Source organism: Meles meles, chromosome 4, assembly GCF_922984935.1.
Source record: "Meles meles chromosome 4, mMelMel3.1 paternal haplotype, whole genome shotgun sequence".
NCBI lineage: Eukaryota > Metazoa > Chordata > Mammalia > Carnivora > Mustelidae > Meles > Meles meles.
Window position 1 is genome coordinate 94,876,463 of NC_060069.1, and position 16,985 is coordinate 94,893,447.

At 45.2% G+C, this 16,985-nt stretch overlaps 1 protein-coding gene across 2 annotated transcripts in view; it reads right to left on the bottom strand.

Moving 5' to 3' along the window:
- Positions 1-9,463: 9,463 nt before the first annotated feature.
- SPSB4 (splA/ryanodine receptor domain and SOCS box containing 4) overlaps positions 9,464-16,985 on the bottom strand; it is a 78,445-nt gene continuing 70,923 nt past the window's right edge. The window contains exon 3 of one of the 2 annotated variants that reach the window (XM_046002978.1): positions 9,464-10,913. In XM_046002978.1, the coding sequence (XP_045858934.1) occupies positions 10,786-10,913 (128 nt within the window). In that variant the 3' untranslated portion in view covers positions 9,464-10,785. Of the gene's footprint in view, positions 10,914-16,501; positions 16,537-16,985 lie in introns of those variants that run through there. The other variant, XM_046002979.1, reaches the window with a different exon arrangement.

Genomic DNA, 16,985 nt, shown 5'->3' on the forward strand with positions numbered 1-16,985 from the left:
GTACAGTCCCCTAGCAACCAATAAGATTTAAAACTCTGAAACTTCTAGGAGAAGGAACACATCAACTCAAATGTGTGAGGGTCAATAGTAATTTTTTATTACTCCATTAAAGAAGCATATGGATATTTACTGAGTGTTTACTATAAGCAAATCACTAAGGGGGGTAGTATCCTACGCTCATCTTACCATCTGATCAGAAACTAGGCTCCAGATATGGCTCTATAATTTTCTCCAGGCTTATGATTTTTCTCTGACCTGCAAAAATCATGGGAATGGTCTCTTTCAGGAAAGAGAAGTTTCCCTGGCATCTGTGATCTCTTTGAACTTCTGTTCAAACGTCAATTCATTTGCACCAAATTGTTAAACTCCATTTATTCATTTTATCAGCAGCAGGCTCCTGGCACATTCTCTTCCATACAGAGGATAGAATGGGCTATCTTTCTGAAACATTTCAAAGCATACTTGAATAAAATGGTATTCTTATAGAAATCAGAGAGGGACATGACACACCACAGATGGAAAGAGCTTCAAGATATTCAAAACTTGCAAAGCAACAAACAATAGAAGGGATGAAAGATAGAAATGGGATTTGCTAACAGATGGTCAGTATGAAAATATGCAATCCTAATTCAGATACGCAGATCTGTACCTTTATGAAGAAAACTAGAAATGGTAACTAAAAAGGTAAATATATAAGATTTTTTTTTATTATTTACCTCATTGAAAAGATAATTATCTAAACAACCACAACAACAATAATGACAAAACACAATGGTTTGTGAGGTTTATAATATGTGTATAAATAAAATACATGACAAAAAAGCAGAAAGGCTAGGATGGGTGAAATGAGAGCATATGATTGCAAGGTTCTCATACAATGTAAGTATTGGTAAAATACCACTTGGAGGTACAGCATAAGTTAAAAATGTATAAACCTTAGAGCAACTACTAACATAACAAAACAAAAAGCTATAGTTTATAAGCCAAAAAATGAGATAAAATGAAGCATAAACAATACTCAACTTATACGAAAGAAGGCAGAAAAAAGAAGAAAAAGGGAATAAAGAACAGATGGAACATGAACTCCCTTTCAAAAAAAAAAAAAGCAACACATATTTCTTGTAGGCAGTATAATGTTTAAAGTTGGACTTGCTTTTTTACCCACAAAGAAGAATCCGGGCACAGATGAATTCACTGATAAATTTTATGAAACATTTAAGGAAGAAAGAATATCAATTCTACACAAATTTTTCAAGATAAGTGAAAAGGAGAGAATCATTTCCAACTCATTCTATGAAGTCACCAAAACCAGAGAAAAGACATTACAAGAAAAAAAAAAAGTTACAGAGTATACCCCTCCGAAAATGAATGCAAAAATCTAAAATAAAAATGTTAGTAAATCAAATTCAAAAGTAATTATATATCACTGGTATATATTATATATCACTGATAATATATCACTGGTGAGTTTATCCCAGGAATGTGTGTGTCAACTGATCAGTGCAATTAACCATATTGATAAACTAAAAAAGAAAAACCACATAATCATCTCACTACATGTGGAAAAACATTTGACAAAATCTAACATCCACTCCACATAAAAACTCACAGCAAATAGCAATTATTTCCAAGGGAACTTTTTCAACATGTTAAAGAACATTTATGAAAAACCTATAGCTGACATCTTGGTTAAAGGTGAAAAACTGAATACTTAAGCCCTTAAGATCAGCAACAAAACAAACATTTCTGTTCTCACTGCTTCTATTCAACCTTGTACTGGAGGGCTTAGCCAATGCAATAAGTCAAGAAATAAAAATACAAAGTACCCAGATTAGTAATTAAGAAGTAGAGCTGTCTTTATCTGTGGACAGCATGATCCATTAGGTAGGAAATCAAATGAAATTTACAGAAGACACTGGAACCAGTGTGTGAGTATAGCAATGTTGCAGGATACAAGATCTATATGCAAAAAATCAATTGTATTTCTATACACCAGGTACCAATGATCTGAAGCAGAAATCTTTTTAAACATTACAACACATCAACAAATAAATACTGAAGGGGTGAATCTCATAAAAGATGTGCAAGACTTATCCACTAAAAGTATCACTTTTTTTTAAAGATTTTTTTTATTTATTTGACAGACAAAGATCACAAGTAGGCAGAGAGGCAGGCAGAGAGAGAGAGGAGGAAGCAGGCTCCCCGCTGAGCACAGAGCTGGATGTGGGGCTCCATCCCAGGACCCCAGGACCATGACCTGAGCCGAAGGCAGAGGCTTTAACCCACCAAGCCACCTAGGCGCCCCAAAGTATTAAACACTTTTGAGAAAAATTAAAGAGGACCTAAATAAATGGACAGATATATGTTTTTCATGAGTTGGAAGACTCAATATTGTTAATATGTCATTTATTTCCCAAATGGTCTACAGATTCAATGCAATCTCTATTAGAATCAAGCAAATTTTCTTTTTGGGAGAAATTAACAAGCTGATTCTAAAATTTATGTGGAAATAAGATAGCCAAAATGAACTTCATGAAGAACAAAGTTGGGAGAGTAATAATGATTGCAAGATTTATTATAAAGCTATAGTAGTCAACACAGTGTAGTATTGACATCAAGACAAACAGATCAATGGAACAGAATACAGAGTCCAGAAAAACACCACACATATATGAACAACTACACTTCTACAAAGATGTAAAGGAAATTGGGTGAAGAAAGGATAACGTTTTCAAGAAATGGTGCTAAAACATTTGGATATCTATATGAAACACCATGACTTTGGTCACTGATTTACCCAACATACAAAAATTAACTCAAAGTGGATCAAAACCTAAATGTAAAATCTAAAACTATAAAACTTCCAGAAGAAAACATGGAAGAAAATCTTTGTGAGTGTGGTAAAGCCAAGATTTTTAAATAAGACACCAACAGCACAGTGTGTAAAAGAAAAAACTAATAATTTAGACTGCATTGAAGTTTAAAAATTCTGCTCTTAAAGGACACTGCTAAGGGAATGAAAAGACAAGCTGCACACTGGGAGAAAATAAAGCATATATCTGATAAAGAGGGTGCATCCGGGGCACCTGGGTGGCTCAGTGGGTTAAAGCCTCTGCCTTCGGCTCAGGTCATGATCTCAGGGTCCTGGGATCGAGCCCCCGAATTGGGCTTTCTGCTCAGCAGGGAGCCTGGGTTCCTCCCTCTCTCTCTGCCTGCCTCTCTGCCTACTTGTGATCTCTGTCTGTCAAATAAATAAATAAAATCTTAAAAAAAAAGAGTGTGCATCCAGAATATGTAAAGAACTCTCAAAATTAAATAATAAAAACCAAACAAGTCAATGAAGAATGTGCAAAAAATTGGAACAGATACTTCAGTTTAGAAGATGTATGGGTGGTAAATAAACATATGAAAAGATGCTCAATGTCTTTGGTCATTAGAAATCTGCTAATTAAAACCTTAATGAGGGAGCCTGGGTGGCTCAGTTGGTTAAGCAACGGCCTTCGGCTCAGGTCATGATCCTGGAGTCCCTGGATTGAGTCCCACATCAGGCTCCCTGCTTGGCAGGGAGTCTGCTTCTCCCTCTGACCCTCCCCGCCTCAAGCTTTCTCTCTCTCTCTCCTCCATTCTTTCTCAAATAAATAAATAAAATCTGAAAAAAGCACAAAACCTTAATGAGATAGCGCTTCACACCTAAAGTTAAAAAGGCTGATGATATCAAATGTTAGCAATCACATGAAGGAACTGGAACTCACACACTGGGAATGTAAAATGATCCAACAAACTTAAAAAGCAATTTGGCAATTTCTTAAAAAGTTCAACGTACTTCTACCGTATGGTCTAGCATTCCTCTCCTATGTATTTACCCAAGAGAAATGAGCATATGCCCACAGATGAATATTCATGACAGCTTTATTTGTAATTGCCCCAATCAAGAAGCATCCCAAATGTCCATCAATGGTGAATGAATAAACAAATTGTGGTGTATTCATCCAATGGAATCCAACTCAGCAGGAAAAAGGAATGAACTATTGCTGCACAAAAAACCATGGATGCATCTTTTTAAAAATTTTTTTAAATTAATTTTTTTATTAACATATAATGTATTATTAGCCCCAAGGGTACAGGTCTGTGAATCGCCAGGTTTACCATGGATGCATCTTAAAAAGAATTAGGCTAATGAAAGAATTCAGATTAAAAAAGAGCACATAAAAACAAAATATATCTGCACAATCAAAAAGGAAAGCAATAAGCTCTTCAACCCCAAGCTTAGATTCTAGTTAATGAATGACACATTGATGATAGAAAATTATTAGTGACCTAGAGGGCAAATCAGGAAATTTTATTTTCATTTTCTAAGGTAGATGAGAAATGGCAATCAAATGTTGATTTCAACAGTCAGAATCTCCCTGATTATTAATCTGCGTGATCGGATATAAACGCTCATCCTTCCAAATCAATTCATCCGCAGAGAATCTGTTCTTTTTTATTATTATTGTGGACAATTTCAAACAATAAGAGTAGAATGGACGGTATAATAAACTCTCATGTCCCCATTACTCAACTTTAATAATTTTCAACTCATTGCCTATTTTGTTTCATCCATATATCCCCATCCACTGCCTGGGACTCCAGCCCCACCCTCATGCCATTCCATCTGGAACTCTTTGTTTGTATTTCCACAAAAAAATATTATTTTCAGTTTCCGTTTTAAATTTCTAAGAATTCAGAACCAGTCCTGGCAACTTCATCTGAAAATCTTGGAAGAGTTTGGGAGAAATATAGGACTGCCCACACATTGATAAAGGAGAAGCGATTTACTGGCCAAGACAGTTTTCTCAAGAAAATGCTTGTCTTCTCTTCTCTGTTTAAAAAAAAAAAAGTTGGTTTTTCTGTAACTAGTGGGCAGTACTATCCCATTAGGCTCAATGTGACAGTCCCAGGGGCTGCTGTGTAATATGACCATTATCCAGGAAAGAAATGTGCATTTTTAGATGGAAACGTGAAACCTCTCCCCTGTGTACAGTTGGGCTCGTGAGGGCATCTACACTTGCTTTATAGGAGGCCACTCGGAATGGGAAATCACCAAACAGATGTTGCACTCCTGGGAGTGCTTTTACAACCTCAGCTCTCTGGTAATGTTTTCATGAGACAATGGGTTCTTTGTTCTTCAAAAAACCTTCAAATCTCTCAGTCTTCTTTCCTCCTCTTCCTTCCTTCTCTCCCTCCTCCTTCTTCCTTTTCCTCCTCCTTCCTTCTTCTTCACCTCCCCCTTCTTTCTTCTTCCTCCTGCTCCTCCTTCCTTCTTTCTTCTCCTCCTCCTCCTCCTCCTTCCTTCTTCTTCTCCTTTTTCTTCTTCCTCCTCCTCCTTCTCTGGAACCATCTCCCTTCTCAGATGTCATAACTACTAATTGCGGTCAAGAATAATACCTCATTGAATCCAAAGCATTTCCAGTGAGAAGGAAGTGACTTTTGAAGGAATATGCTCCCTTCTCTCTTTTCTTAAATTTTTTTTTAAAAAATTTTATTTATTTATTTGACACAGAGAGAGAGAGATCACAAGTAGGCAGAGCAGCAGGCAGAGATAGAGGGGGAGGCAGGCTCCCTGCCGAGCAGAGAGCCCGATGTGGGGCTCGATCCCAGGACCCTGAGATCATGACCTGAGCCGAAGGCAGAGGCTTAACCCACTGAGCCACCCAGGTGCCCCTAATTTAATTTTTTAAAGATAGGTTTATATACAAAGTACGTGAACCTTAAGTAAATAGTTTGGTGAGTTTGTACATATGTATATATTCATGTAACCATCACCTAGGTGAAAATGTGGATTTTTTCCAGGACCCTAGCGAGCTCCCTCATGTTTATCCCTGAGATCAGTGGTATGACCCCCTCCCCTCCAAAGTAACACTCTTCTGACTGCTATAATCAGCGATACTTCTGCCCATTCTTGAGCTCACCTACATGGAATTACTCATTCTTTTATGTCTAACTTCCTTCGCTCGTCATTGTCATAAGATCCACTCAGGTCATGTGTAGCAATAGTCCCTTTCTTTTATTAAAAATTGCTATATAGTACTTCACTGTATGAATATGCCACAATTTATTTTTCTCTTCTGAGGATGGACATTGGGGCTGTTTCCACTTTGGGCCTGTTAGGAATAGCTATGATATATTGATTTCTGCGTATTGCAACTAGCTTCTTCCAGCCTGTGCCTTGCCTTTCCACTCTCTTAACCTGTCCTTTGATGAAGAACAGTTAATTTTAATAAAGTGCTATATATTCATCTTTTTATAATGACTTCATTTTGTGTCTTAAGAAAGCCTCACTTACTTTCTCTAGAAAACATATCTTGTTGCTGTTTTACTTTCACATTTAGGCCTCTGATCACTTTCACAGTAATTTTTGTCTGCGGTGTGAGGTGGGGTGATGATTCATGCTTTTTCCATATGGATATCTGTCCAACCCTACACCACTTACTGAAAAGACCATCTTTCCCCCACTGAATTTCAGTGACACAATCATTGACCATGCAAATGGGGGTCTGTTTCTGAACTGTATTCTAGTCACTGATCTCTTTGTTCATCCTTACACCACCAGCAAACCATCTTAATTATTATATGTTTATAGAAACTCTCAGTATCTGGTAACGTAAGTCCTCCTACTTTGCTTTTCTTTTTTAAGACCATTACAGCTATTTTAGGTCCTTTGCATATCTAGATGAATTTAGAACCAACATCAATTCCTACAACAAACTTGGAATTTTTATTGTTGTTGTTTTGGCTCTAGATCATTTTGGGCAGAATAACATACCAACAATATTGCATCTTCTTTTAAAAAACATTTTTTGGGGGGGAGGGACAGAGGGAGAGAGACTCCCAAGCAGGCTCCACACTGAGCGTGGAGCCTGACGCCGGGATTGATCTCATGACACTGAGATCATGACCTGAGTCCAGATCAAGAGTCCAATGCTTTACTGACTGAGGCACCCTGGTGCCCAACAATATTTCATCTTCTAAGTGACATGGTGTATCTCTCTGTTTATTTAGGTCTCCTTCAATGTCTCTTGAAAATGTTCTGTAGTTTTCAGTGTGTTTGGAAGCTGCAGCTAGGAGCGGGGTCCTGGGGAGCAGGCCCAGCTGTCCTGGCACAAATCAACCACCACTGTGTTACTTGTCACCTGCTGCCACATCGTGAGGTTATGAAGTCTTTGTTTCTCAGTGAAAGCTGGCCCCCGAAGAGGCCAGCTGCTAGCATGAGAGTCTGAGGAAAAAACAAAGGAAAGAGGGTGGCTTTTGTTCAGAAAGTGGCAATGGTAGATGGGGAAAAGCGTGAACCAGGGAGCTTAGCAGGGCTCGGCTCTCTGGGAGACTGAGCCCCCATGTGCTCTAGTTTTTGGTGATTAGAACGTGGTTAGTGGGACTGTCTCAGCACGGGCCTCCATCAGAAAGGGGTCATGGAGAGAAAGGCCAAACCTCAGAAAACGTGCAGGGATGAGAGGGGGCTGGGGGCTGGGTTATGACGGGCACCGGCTCTGGGGAGGGGTCATGAGGCTCCCAGCTTGCCTGCCAGGAGGGTCCCGTGGTGGGGTGTGTGTTTGTGTGTGTGCATGTGTGTGTGGGTGCACATGCAGGAGGCATGGGGACATGGGGCCCTGGGACACCAGGAGCCCTGGGACACGGGGCACATGCACAAGTGCATTCAACTGGGGAGCTACAGCCGTTGCTGACCTCAGCCCAGCTTGCTAGCACACGGAAGCTCCCTCCTTGAGAAGGATGGGACAGCAGAAAGGTCCCCTGACCAGAGAACCCCCCTTTCCTGTGTATGGCTCCCTCTCACTTGTTCATAACTCTGAGTCTCTGCCCTGGTTTTCCTTGATCACCATCGGTCCTGGGCGCCTTCCACTCCCTGCTCTCCAGCCCCACCTGGCTTCTTTTCTTCTCTCTGACATTGTTCTGTGTCATTGCTTTGCCTTACTGGTCTCCCCTTAGAACATGAGCTCCAGCAGCATGGGACTGCACTCCTTCCTTCCTGTTCTGGCAGTGAGGGGCGCCCCCCCCCAACACCAGTGCCCCACAATATCTATGGAATGACTATGGGAGTGAAAGGGCCTGAGGTCCCAGAGGCCTCCTGGCTAGGGTCTGGGCTCTAGCAGGAATTCCTCGCCTCCCCCCAGGACTTTCCCTCAGGTTCTACCAACATCCCAGCTACCAGGGGTACCTCACCACACACCTCCACCTCAGTGGTCTTTGCTGAGGCTTTGAGTCTGGTCCAGGGCTGTGTGGAAACAACCATCCCAAGACTCACAGCCCACAGGGGCAGAAGGGGCTCTAGCCCAAGTGTCTGGTTGAGAGGCATAGTCAAGCCTGGGAGGTGAGGAGTGGACTCCCAGAGCAGGCAATGCCAGGGGAGCGGCGTGGGGTTAGGGAAGGGCTTCCTGGAGAAGGGTCAGTCTAAGCTAGTCATGGAGAAGGTAGTCAGGATGGGAGAGCATTGGTGGAGTGAAGGAAATTGCATAAGCAGGGTGTGAACAAGACAGATGCCTTTAAACTGGAGAGCTGGTGCTGAAACTGGGACCCTAGGAGTTGGGGAGAGGGTCCTCAGCCACTGGTCACCTGGTCCAGCCCCTGCAATGTGTAGAGAAGGAAGTCATGTACCCTAGGTCACAACATAAAAGTGACAAAACTAGGACTCAAACCTAAGCCTCCTGACTCCAAACCTGAGCTCAGCCTCCAGTCCTGAGATTAGAGGGAGGGAAGAACGCTGCCCTGGTGGTAGGTTTAGGACATCTGATGCTTTTGGTCTGTCCTTACCAAGGTTGTCTTGCTTAAAAAGCAGAGATGAAGAGTGCCTCCTCCTCCAGGAAGCCTTCCCTCCAGGTCCTATCTTCCCACATCCCTTTCATGATCTCCCTCTCACTTTATTAGTCTCCCTGGAGGGACAGATCTGCCTGAGCCCTGGGTCCTCAGAGGTTGGGACCATGCACATTGGTGACCTGTACTGCTGAGTGAATGTTGTGCCAGTCCTCACCCAGACGTTAGCCTGACTTGCTTGCAGCCCCAAGCCTGCCTAGGCTGCACACTCCCCCTTCAGCAATTGGCACCACTCCTTGATGATGACATGCACTTCCAAAGTCACATCTGGCCCCACTTTGGGGTCCAGTTTGCAATCACCCTATGCCCCCTGCAGACCCACCCTTAGGACACTCCCCAGGCATCAGTTCAACCTGGTTTTCCACCACCATGCCTAGCTGGTATGGACACGGGACCCAGGCACGTTCATTCTCCCATGGCAGGCCTTTGTAAAATGACTTGCATTTGGGCTCAAGTGGGACCAGCAAGACTGAAGAGGCAAGAAGAGCTGGGGAGGGCTTTGCACTGCTGCCTCCTGAGGGTCTGGGGACACTTCAGCCAGGCTGACACAAGGCCCCCGCCCACCCCTCCCCACAGAACATGTACTGAGCAGCTGAAGGACTGAAGGACAAACTTTATTAGAAACGCTCCTCATTCATCGGTCAAATTCACATTTAAGTGGGGGGAGGCAGTGCCGTCTGGGGCTCTGGAATCCCACTGCTGTGACAATTTCCAGTTAAAAATGGGTCTGGGCAGAGGGCTTCAGAAACACATGAGAGATGCCCAATGGTGGAGGTGGAGGCGGAGGCGGCAGCATCGTCTCCAGCAGGGGACAAGACTGGGAGCAGGCGGAGAAGCTGCTGCCCATGGCCACCCTGCCAGCGACAGGGCGTACAGCCCCAAGCTGATAAATAAACAGCACATCACACGCACACTGGAAACAGAAACAAACTCGTATATGTCTCCCAAAGTGAAAAAATAATTCGCACAAATAAAGCTTTGTGGCAGCGAGGCACCTCCGGAATGGGCGGTTGCCTAGAGACCCCCAGCACCCCGGGAAGGCTCCCCAGCCTGAGGACATCATCCATTTGTGCGGCACAATGCCCCAAATTCCCCCATTAGCACCTTTGGACTAAGTACTGCCCTCACCACATTCCTCTTTTAAAATGCAGCGTGACTCAAGATAATAATAACAATAATAATAATAATAAAGATACACTCTGTCCCTGGGGTGAATTAGTCAGACTCAGCTTCCCTGAATAGAGGTGCCTGGGGTAGCCAGAGAACTGTGGGTCCGCAAAGGGGTGGGGCTGGGTGGGGAACAGAAGGCGGTGACGGGGTTAAGTAAACAATGTTCCAAGAGGTAAGCTGGAAGGTGTGGAAACACAGCTCTGTCCTCGTGCCAGTTCTGCAGTTGGACAACCCTGGCTAAGAGTCTTGCAAAGGGGCACAAAGTCCTAAAGTGTCAAGGGGTGGGGGCCCACAGGGACACCCGCATCCAGCTGTTTTCGTCTTTCATTATTCAGAGGCAATTTGCTCCCGGAGCTGGCCAGTTTCCCCGGCCCTGTCTGCACCAGGACACGCAACATAAGTCTCCTGCCCAGATGTTTTATTCATTCTCTTGACTAAGGAGACAGTCTCCCTGGTCAATACCGGTGGCCGATGGTGGGTCTCGGTGGGTGGGCAGGATCTCCACCGCGCGCAGGTTCGGGGCTCTGCACGGCTTCCGAGGAGGTGCCTGACAGAAGGACCGCCTCCAAGGCAGCGAATACTGTTGGCAAGAGATTTCATTTTCCGAGGTGGGAACGCGTCCCCGTCCTTTCAAGGAACTGAGTGTCCTGGCGCTCTGGGGCGAGGAGGAGCACCTCTTCCTGAAGGTACCGCGTGACCAGGAGATGCCAGGCCCTGCTGTGTGTGCGTACCCACTGCTGCTCCGCAGCCTCACTGGTACTGCAGATAGTTTTTGAGAGACTGAGGCAGGGGCAGGGCGCCGATGTCCCGCAGGCGCTGGCGGCCCAGGGCCAGGCGGATGGATCTCCGGCACAGGTCCATCAGCGGCAGGGGCTCGGCTGCAACGAGAGGGGAGTGGGTTAGTATCACTGGTGCCTTGCACACCTGCTCGCCCCCGCCTACCCTCTGCCCACCACTGGCGCACGGGCTCCTCACAGCTGAAGTTCAGGGCCTAGGGCTCCTCCTCCGAGAAGCCGCCTCTGGTTATATTAGCTGAGGGCTTAGAGCAGTGTTTTTCAAACTGTGGGAAACAACCGGTTAGACTAAAGAATGGTGAAATCAGTTCACTGGACGGTGACCAGCAAAGGAAGGAAGGAGTAAAGAAAGAAAGGAAGGAAGGAAAGACAAGAAAAAAGAAAGGAAAAGAAAGAGTAAGTGGACAACAATGACCATACCAAGGGTAAATATCATTCCATGAAAACTTTGTCTCTGATGTGGGCGCTCAGTGTGTCTCAATGGAAAAAAATACCTCTCATTGCAGGTCGTGGTAAAAATGAAAGCCTCTGACCTAGGAGGGGAACTGTAGGGGGCTTCCTCTTTGAAACAGGTTAAGCTTAGGGAGACTGTTTGAAATTCCTCTGAACCCTCAAACTTCTCCTGTAACATCTTTTGATGATCAGCAGAGGGATGAATTTTCTTTTAATACCCAGTTCTGGAAAATTTCATGAATTAAAGACCATAAGCCATAGAACCTGTGGATGTAGGACCAAGTTTAGTTAGTTTTACTGCAGACATGTTTATTAAGCTCTTAGTCTCTTCCATGCCCTCTGATTGGACCCAGGGATGCAGAGATAACAAAGCCCAGGCCAGAGGCAGCCCCGGAAGCAGAGGAAGGCTCATGGTCCCAAATTAAAATGGGTGAATAATCTGAGTAGAGTATAATATATGCAATAATTCTTAAATGTACAGGGGACTGAAACCAGGCAGCTCCTATGCAAGAACTGTTTGAAAGCTTCAAAGGAGAATAACTGAATGAGGTTTTGAAGGGTGAGTAGGAGCTTTACGTAATGTTAGGGAGGAGAGTGCTCTAGGCCAAGAGAATAGGCAAAGGCAGAGAGGCATAAGACAGGATAGGCTGAGAGGTCTAGAGAGAGAGGAATGGTGCTGGTCTGCTGGATTAAGAATGAAGATGGAGGTGGTTCCAGTTATCTCATCTGGCTTGCACAGGCTTGGTTTCCCCCAAGCCTGCAGGAACATGCTAGAGGCCAGAAGCTGCATCTTCCCACTTTTTTTGGTAACAGAATAAGTGATAATTTGAAAGCATTCTATAATATACTAAGATGCAATTGAGCTGTAAGTAGCAAATGACTAACACAAGAGCTGTGAGAGGATAATATCAGGGATGGGAAAGCGGTCAAGAGTGTGTTTATGGAAATTTTCATTTACTAGAGCTGCAGAGTTCATATAGAGAGCCGTTAGAACTAAGGCAGGACTTGGCTGGTTCCCTGGAAGCCTCGCCCCGGAGTGTGTCCGGCTCTCCTTCACTGGAGGCGAGACTGCACTGTCGCGTATCTGCATGGGGTATGGTGGCTTTAAACATTCTCCCCTCAGTGCCCTCTTATCCTCATATAAACCCTTGCCATTGGCCAGGGAGGACCGGGCATCCCGTTTTTCAGGCCCAGAAAGCAGATCACTCAGCCCCAGACACGTGGTCCCATAGTCACCATGCCCAGACCAACGCTTGACACCCCTCTTGACACCCCCCCCAGCCTCCCTCAGCTACACCCCCGTACCCAGCGCTCTTTCTCCCTGCCCCCCACCTGGTTCTCAGCCAAGCTTTGCACTGCTCTCCAGATCATGCCTCTGTGAACACCCCCCTCTCAAACCCAAATCCTCCTGTCTGATTGTAAGTTTTTGTTTATTTATATATTTTGTATTTAAGTATTGCTGACACACAATTTACATTAGTTTCAGGTTGACTGTAGTTACTTTTTATTTTTTTTTTTAATATTTTATTTATTTATTTGACAGAGAGAGAGAGATCATAAGCAGGCAGAGAGACAGGGAGGAAGCAGGCTCCCCACCGAGCAGAAAGCCCAACTCGGGCTTGATCCCAGGATCCTGGGATCATGACCTGAGCTGAAGGCAGAGGCTTTTTTTTTTTTTTTTTAATTTTATTTTATTTTTTTGACAGATAGAGATCACAAGTAGGGAAAGAGGTAGGCAGAGAGAGAGAGAGGAGGAAGCAGGCTCCCCGCCAAGCAGAGAGCCCGACGCGGGGCTCGATCCCAGGACCCTGGGATCATGACCTGAGCGAAAGGCAGAGGCTTAACCAACTGAGCCACCCAGGCGCCCCTGTAGTTACTCTTTATTGAAGACTTTTTATGGGAGCACCTGGGTAGCTCAGTTGGTTAGGTGTCTGGCTTTGGCTCAGGTCATGATCCCAGGGTCCTGGGATGGAGCCCCGGGGTAGGTTCAGTGCCCAGCAGGGAGCCTGCCTGTCCCTACCCCCTGCTTGTGCTCTCTCTCTGTTTCTTTCTCAAATAAATAAATAAAACCTTAAAAAAAAGAAAAGACTTATTATGTGGTCAGGTGGTGTTCTAAACTTATTAGGTGGTTTAGAACACCACCTGACCACATAATAAGTCTTTTCTTTTTTTTTAAATTTGATTTATTTATTTTATAGCTTTATTTGTACCTGCTCATATGCATGTATGTGTCAAACTCATATCACAACGAACCTTTGGGGTAGGATTGTTATTATGACTATTAATCTTATCCCCATTTTAAGGAGGAGGAAACTGAAGTACAAAGAGAGTGACTCACTTGCCCAAGGACACATAGCTGGCCTGAGCTAGGAGCTGGTCCCCACGCGTGGCATGTCAGCAGGACACGGGTAGGGCTGTGCCTAAGGTGTATGGAGCCAAAGTGTGCTCTCCTTCTAGTTGGACAGATGTTGCAAGGATGCTCTGTCCCATTCACTGAACAAGGAATGGGTACAAGGCGACTGTAAGCTTCTTAAAGGATGTGACCTTGACTCGCCTGTCTTGGGATCTACAACCCTCAGTCTGCTCCCATCACAGGTGAATGGCCCAGAAACTGTCTGTTAAATGAACAAGTTGATGTTCTGTTCCTGGGCGTGTCTTCTCCAGATGTTTTAAGCAATTGGAATGAATTACTTTTGCCTGGCAGCATTTCCGTCTTAGCTCCCCACACCCCTATAAATCCCCGAAGAACTAAGCAGGTTTTTTTTTTTTTTAAATTATTTATTTATTTATTTATTTGATAGGAGAGAGAGAGATCACAAGTAGACAGAGAGGCAGGCAGAGAGAGAGAGAGGGAAGCAGGCTCTCCACTGAGCAGAGAGCCCGATGCGGGACTCGATCCCAGGACCCTGAGATCATGACCTGAGCCGAAGGCAGCGGCTCAACCCACTGAGCCACCCAGGTGCCCCCTAAGCAGGTTTTAATTGACAAGAGGCTTGTGGTGAGGAGTCAGTGAGCCAGTGTGACGCCCTTAGCACAGGGCCCAGCATATAGTAGGTATTCACGGTAAGCCCCTTCTAGCTCCCTCCTTCCCATCCAGGCATTTTCGTGGTTGCCCTTGGGGACAATAAGCTTGGGGAGGGCTGGTAATGAGGTAGGCTCTGGCTGGGAGGCCAGCAGTTCCTTCCCCGAATGAGGGGAGATGGGCTTACACTTTGCATCAGGAAAATTTTGAGTTGATCATCACTGCCAGACCTTGAGAGCTTTCTTACATATTTTAAAGCTCTAGGCACACATTAGGTCCTCAGTGTCCAAAATGCTAAGCCTCATCAGCAAACCCAATTCCCTGTGTGTTCCCTGCCTAGTTAGGGGCCGGGAGAAGGGAAGAACTCTATTTATTGTTATTCCTCTGCAGTCACAGAGCTCGATTCCAGAGCCCAACTCTAAAGGAAGTGACAAAGGGTTTGGGGCAGAGCCCAGGGGACATCGTTAGTGCTAAGTGTGATATAAATCATCTCTTCTCATTTCTTGAGGGACCTTTACATGGACAGCCACACAGCAGTGCCCAAGTGCACAGGGCAAGTCCTTGCAGTGGCTGTGAAACGGCCAAAGCTCCGGGGACACCCTGTGGCATCTGGGCCCACCCCCGACTCCTCTTTGCTGACTCCCCTTGGCTTCAGAAGCCTTCTTCGAGCCGCCAAATGCCAAGGCTTAGAAATGATCAAGCAGGTGGCAAGAGAAACCCAGGATCTTTCAGCATAGGAGTCATTTTCAGAAATGTTTTCCAACTAAAACAAAAATTTTTGAAAAAGGAATCCTTGTTCCCCCAAAGTGAATATCCAAATGGCCAATAAGTCCCTGAAAAAAAAAAACAAAAACGCTTGACTTCATGACTCACTGGAGAAGTGCAGATTAGTGCCACGATGTGAGTCTGCTACACGCCAACCTGAACAGCCCAAATGCAGACAAGACTACAGCAAGTGCAGGCAAGGATGCGGTGAAACGGGGACTCTCATAACGCCGAGAACATGTAACCGGGCACAACCACTCCAGGCACCTAAAGCCGTGCCTCTGGCCTGCAGTTAAACTTCATGTACACCAGGGCTCCCAAATGCATGGGCAGGAATGCTCACAGTAACGTTATTTGTAAGAGCACCGATCTGGAAACTACAGTACCGCGGTCTGCCAACAGTTGACCGCACACATAAACTGTGCCTGCATAGAGCAGAACACTAAGCAGCCACGAGAAGGAAAGACCCACGAGGACATGCAAACACACGGATGCATCACAAACATAATCATGAGTGAAAGAGAGGCACATCATGTGTGACTTCATTTATAAGCTTCCAAAGCCAGGATGATGAAGGGAGGGCAGTGCCAGTACTGGGCAGGAGGTGATGAGGGAGGCAGGAGGACACTCCTGGGGGGTAGACACTATCCTGTTGAGTTCTAGTTATACTAGTGTGTTCAGTTGGTGAAAACCATCAAGCTTAGTCCCCCGACTTTCTGTCTATTTATACTTAAAAAACACATGTACGTTAAGAAAAATAAAAAGTCACAGGCTGAGTTGGGGGGAGCGCTCTATCCCCTGCTGGGTGGGTGAGGATCCAACACAAGCCAGGCATCCCCCACCCTGCCCCAAGAGGGTAAAGTGGGGAGAAGAGGCCGGCGTGGAGTCCCTGCTCCTGCTCCCACCACCATTGGGCCACGGCTGGCTCACCTTCTTAGACCCACGTTTTCCTCCTCTGTAAAGAAGGGGAGAGCAACACCTCCATCCGCGTGTTGCAATGATGGTATGACACCGCACACTCTTTGCCTTAAAGGCGCTCTCTCTACAATATGTCTTATTTCAGGCCGTCAGCCCAAGAGGTACCTTTAAAAATAGTAATAGTTTACTTATTGTGGTTCTAAAAATGCCTCAGTACATTGTCCTAATTGACAGCAACACTCGGTTCTTGATGAAGATTTATTGGAGCTGGGCTGAGTGTCTGGTTCCATGCTAAAAATATCCCAAGGCAATCATCTCCAAGGTTCTACAGTGACCTGAATTTTCCATAATTCTCTGCCACAAACCTCCTGTACAACCAACCCCAAGTAAGCCACAGAACTTCTCAGGGACTCTGTTTTGCTGTCAACAAAATGGGGGAAGCCAGAACACTGGCTTAGATAGTCCATGTCTGTGATGGACGTGTAGAGATTTTCCTCAGGGGCTGGTGGCTGAAGCAGCTCTCCTGGGTCCCTTGACAGTCTTCTCTCCCTGCAGCAGAAGATGCCAAGATGTGAGTCACCAGACCCTACTCCCAACCCTATGTTTATATTTTGAAAAAAGAACAACATTTTAAGGTCAGGAGATAAAATTCTTTTGCAACAGTTTTAGACAATGGTCAGCAGATGGCGGAAGGTTTGGGTGACAGCTGTGACATCTGAACTCAAGCAGACCTGGGCACCTTTTGTTTGCAGGAAAAGAAATGAGAAGACACACATGCAGACAAGCGCACACACGCGCACACCCACACACACACACACACACACTCCATGTGCCATACACTGTGCTAATAGCTTATCCATAGACTAAGGTTTTGGTGTCAGAAGCCTCCGAGGATTGCCTGCATGCCCCTGGGACTCCCCTCATGCTGCTTCTCCAGCTGGAAGACCCTCCCCTGCACCGCCCGCCAGAAACTTGCCTCCTCCGTAGGACCCCCACCA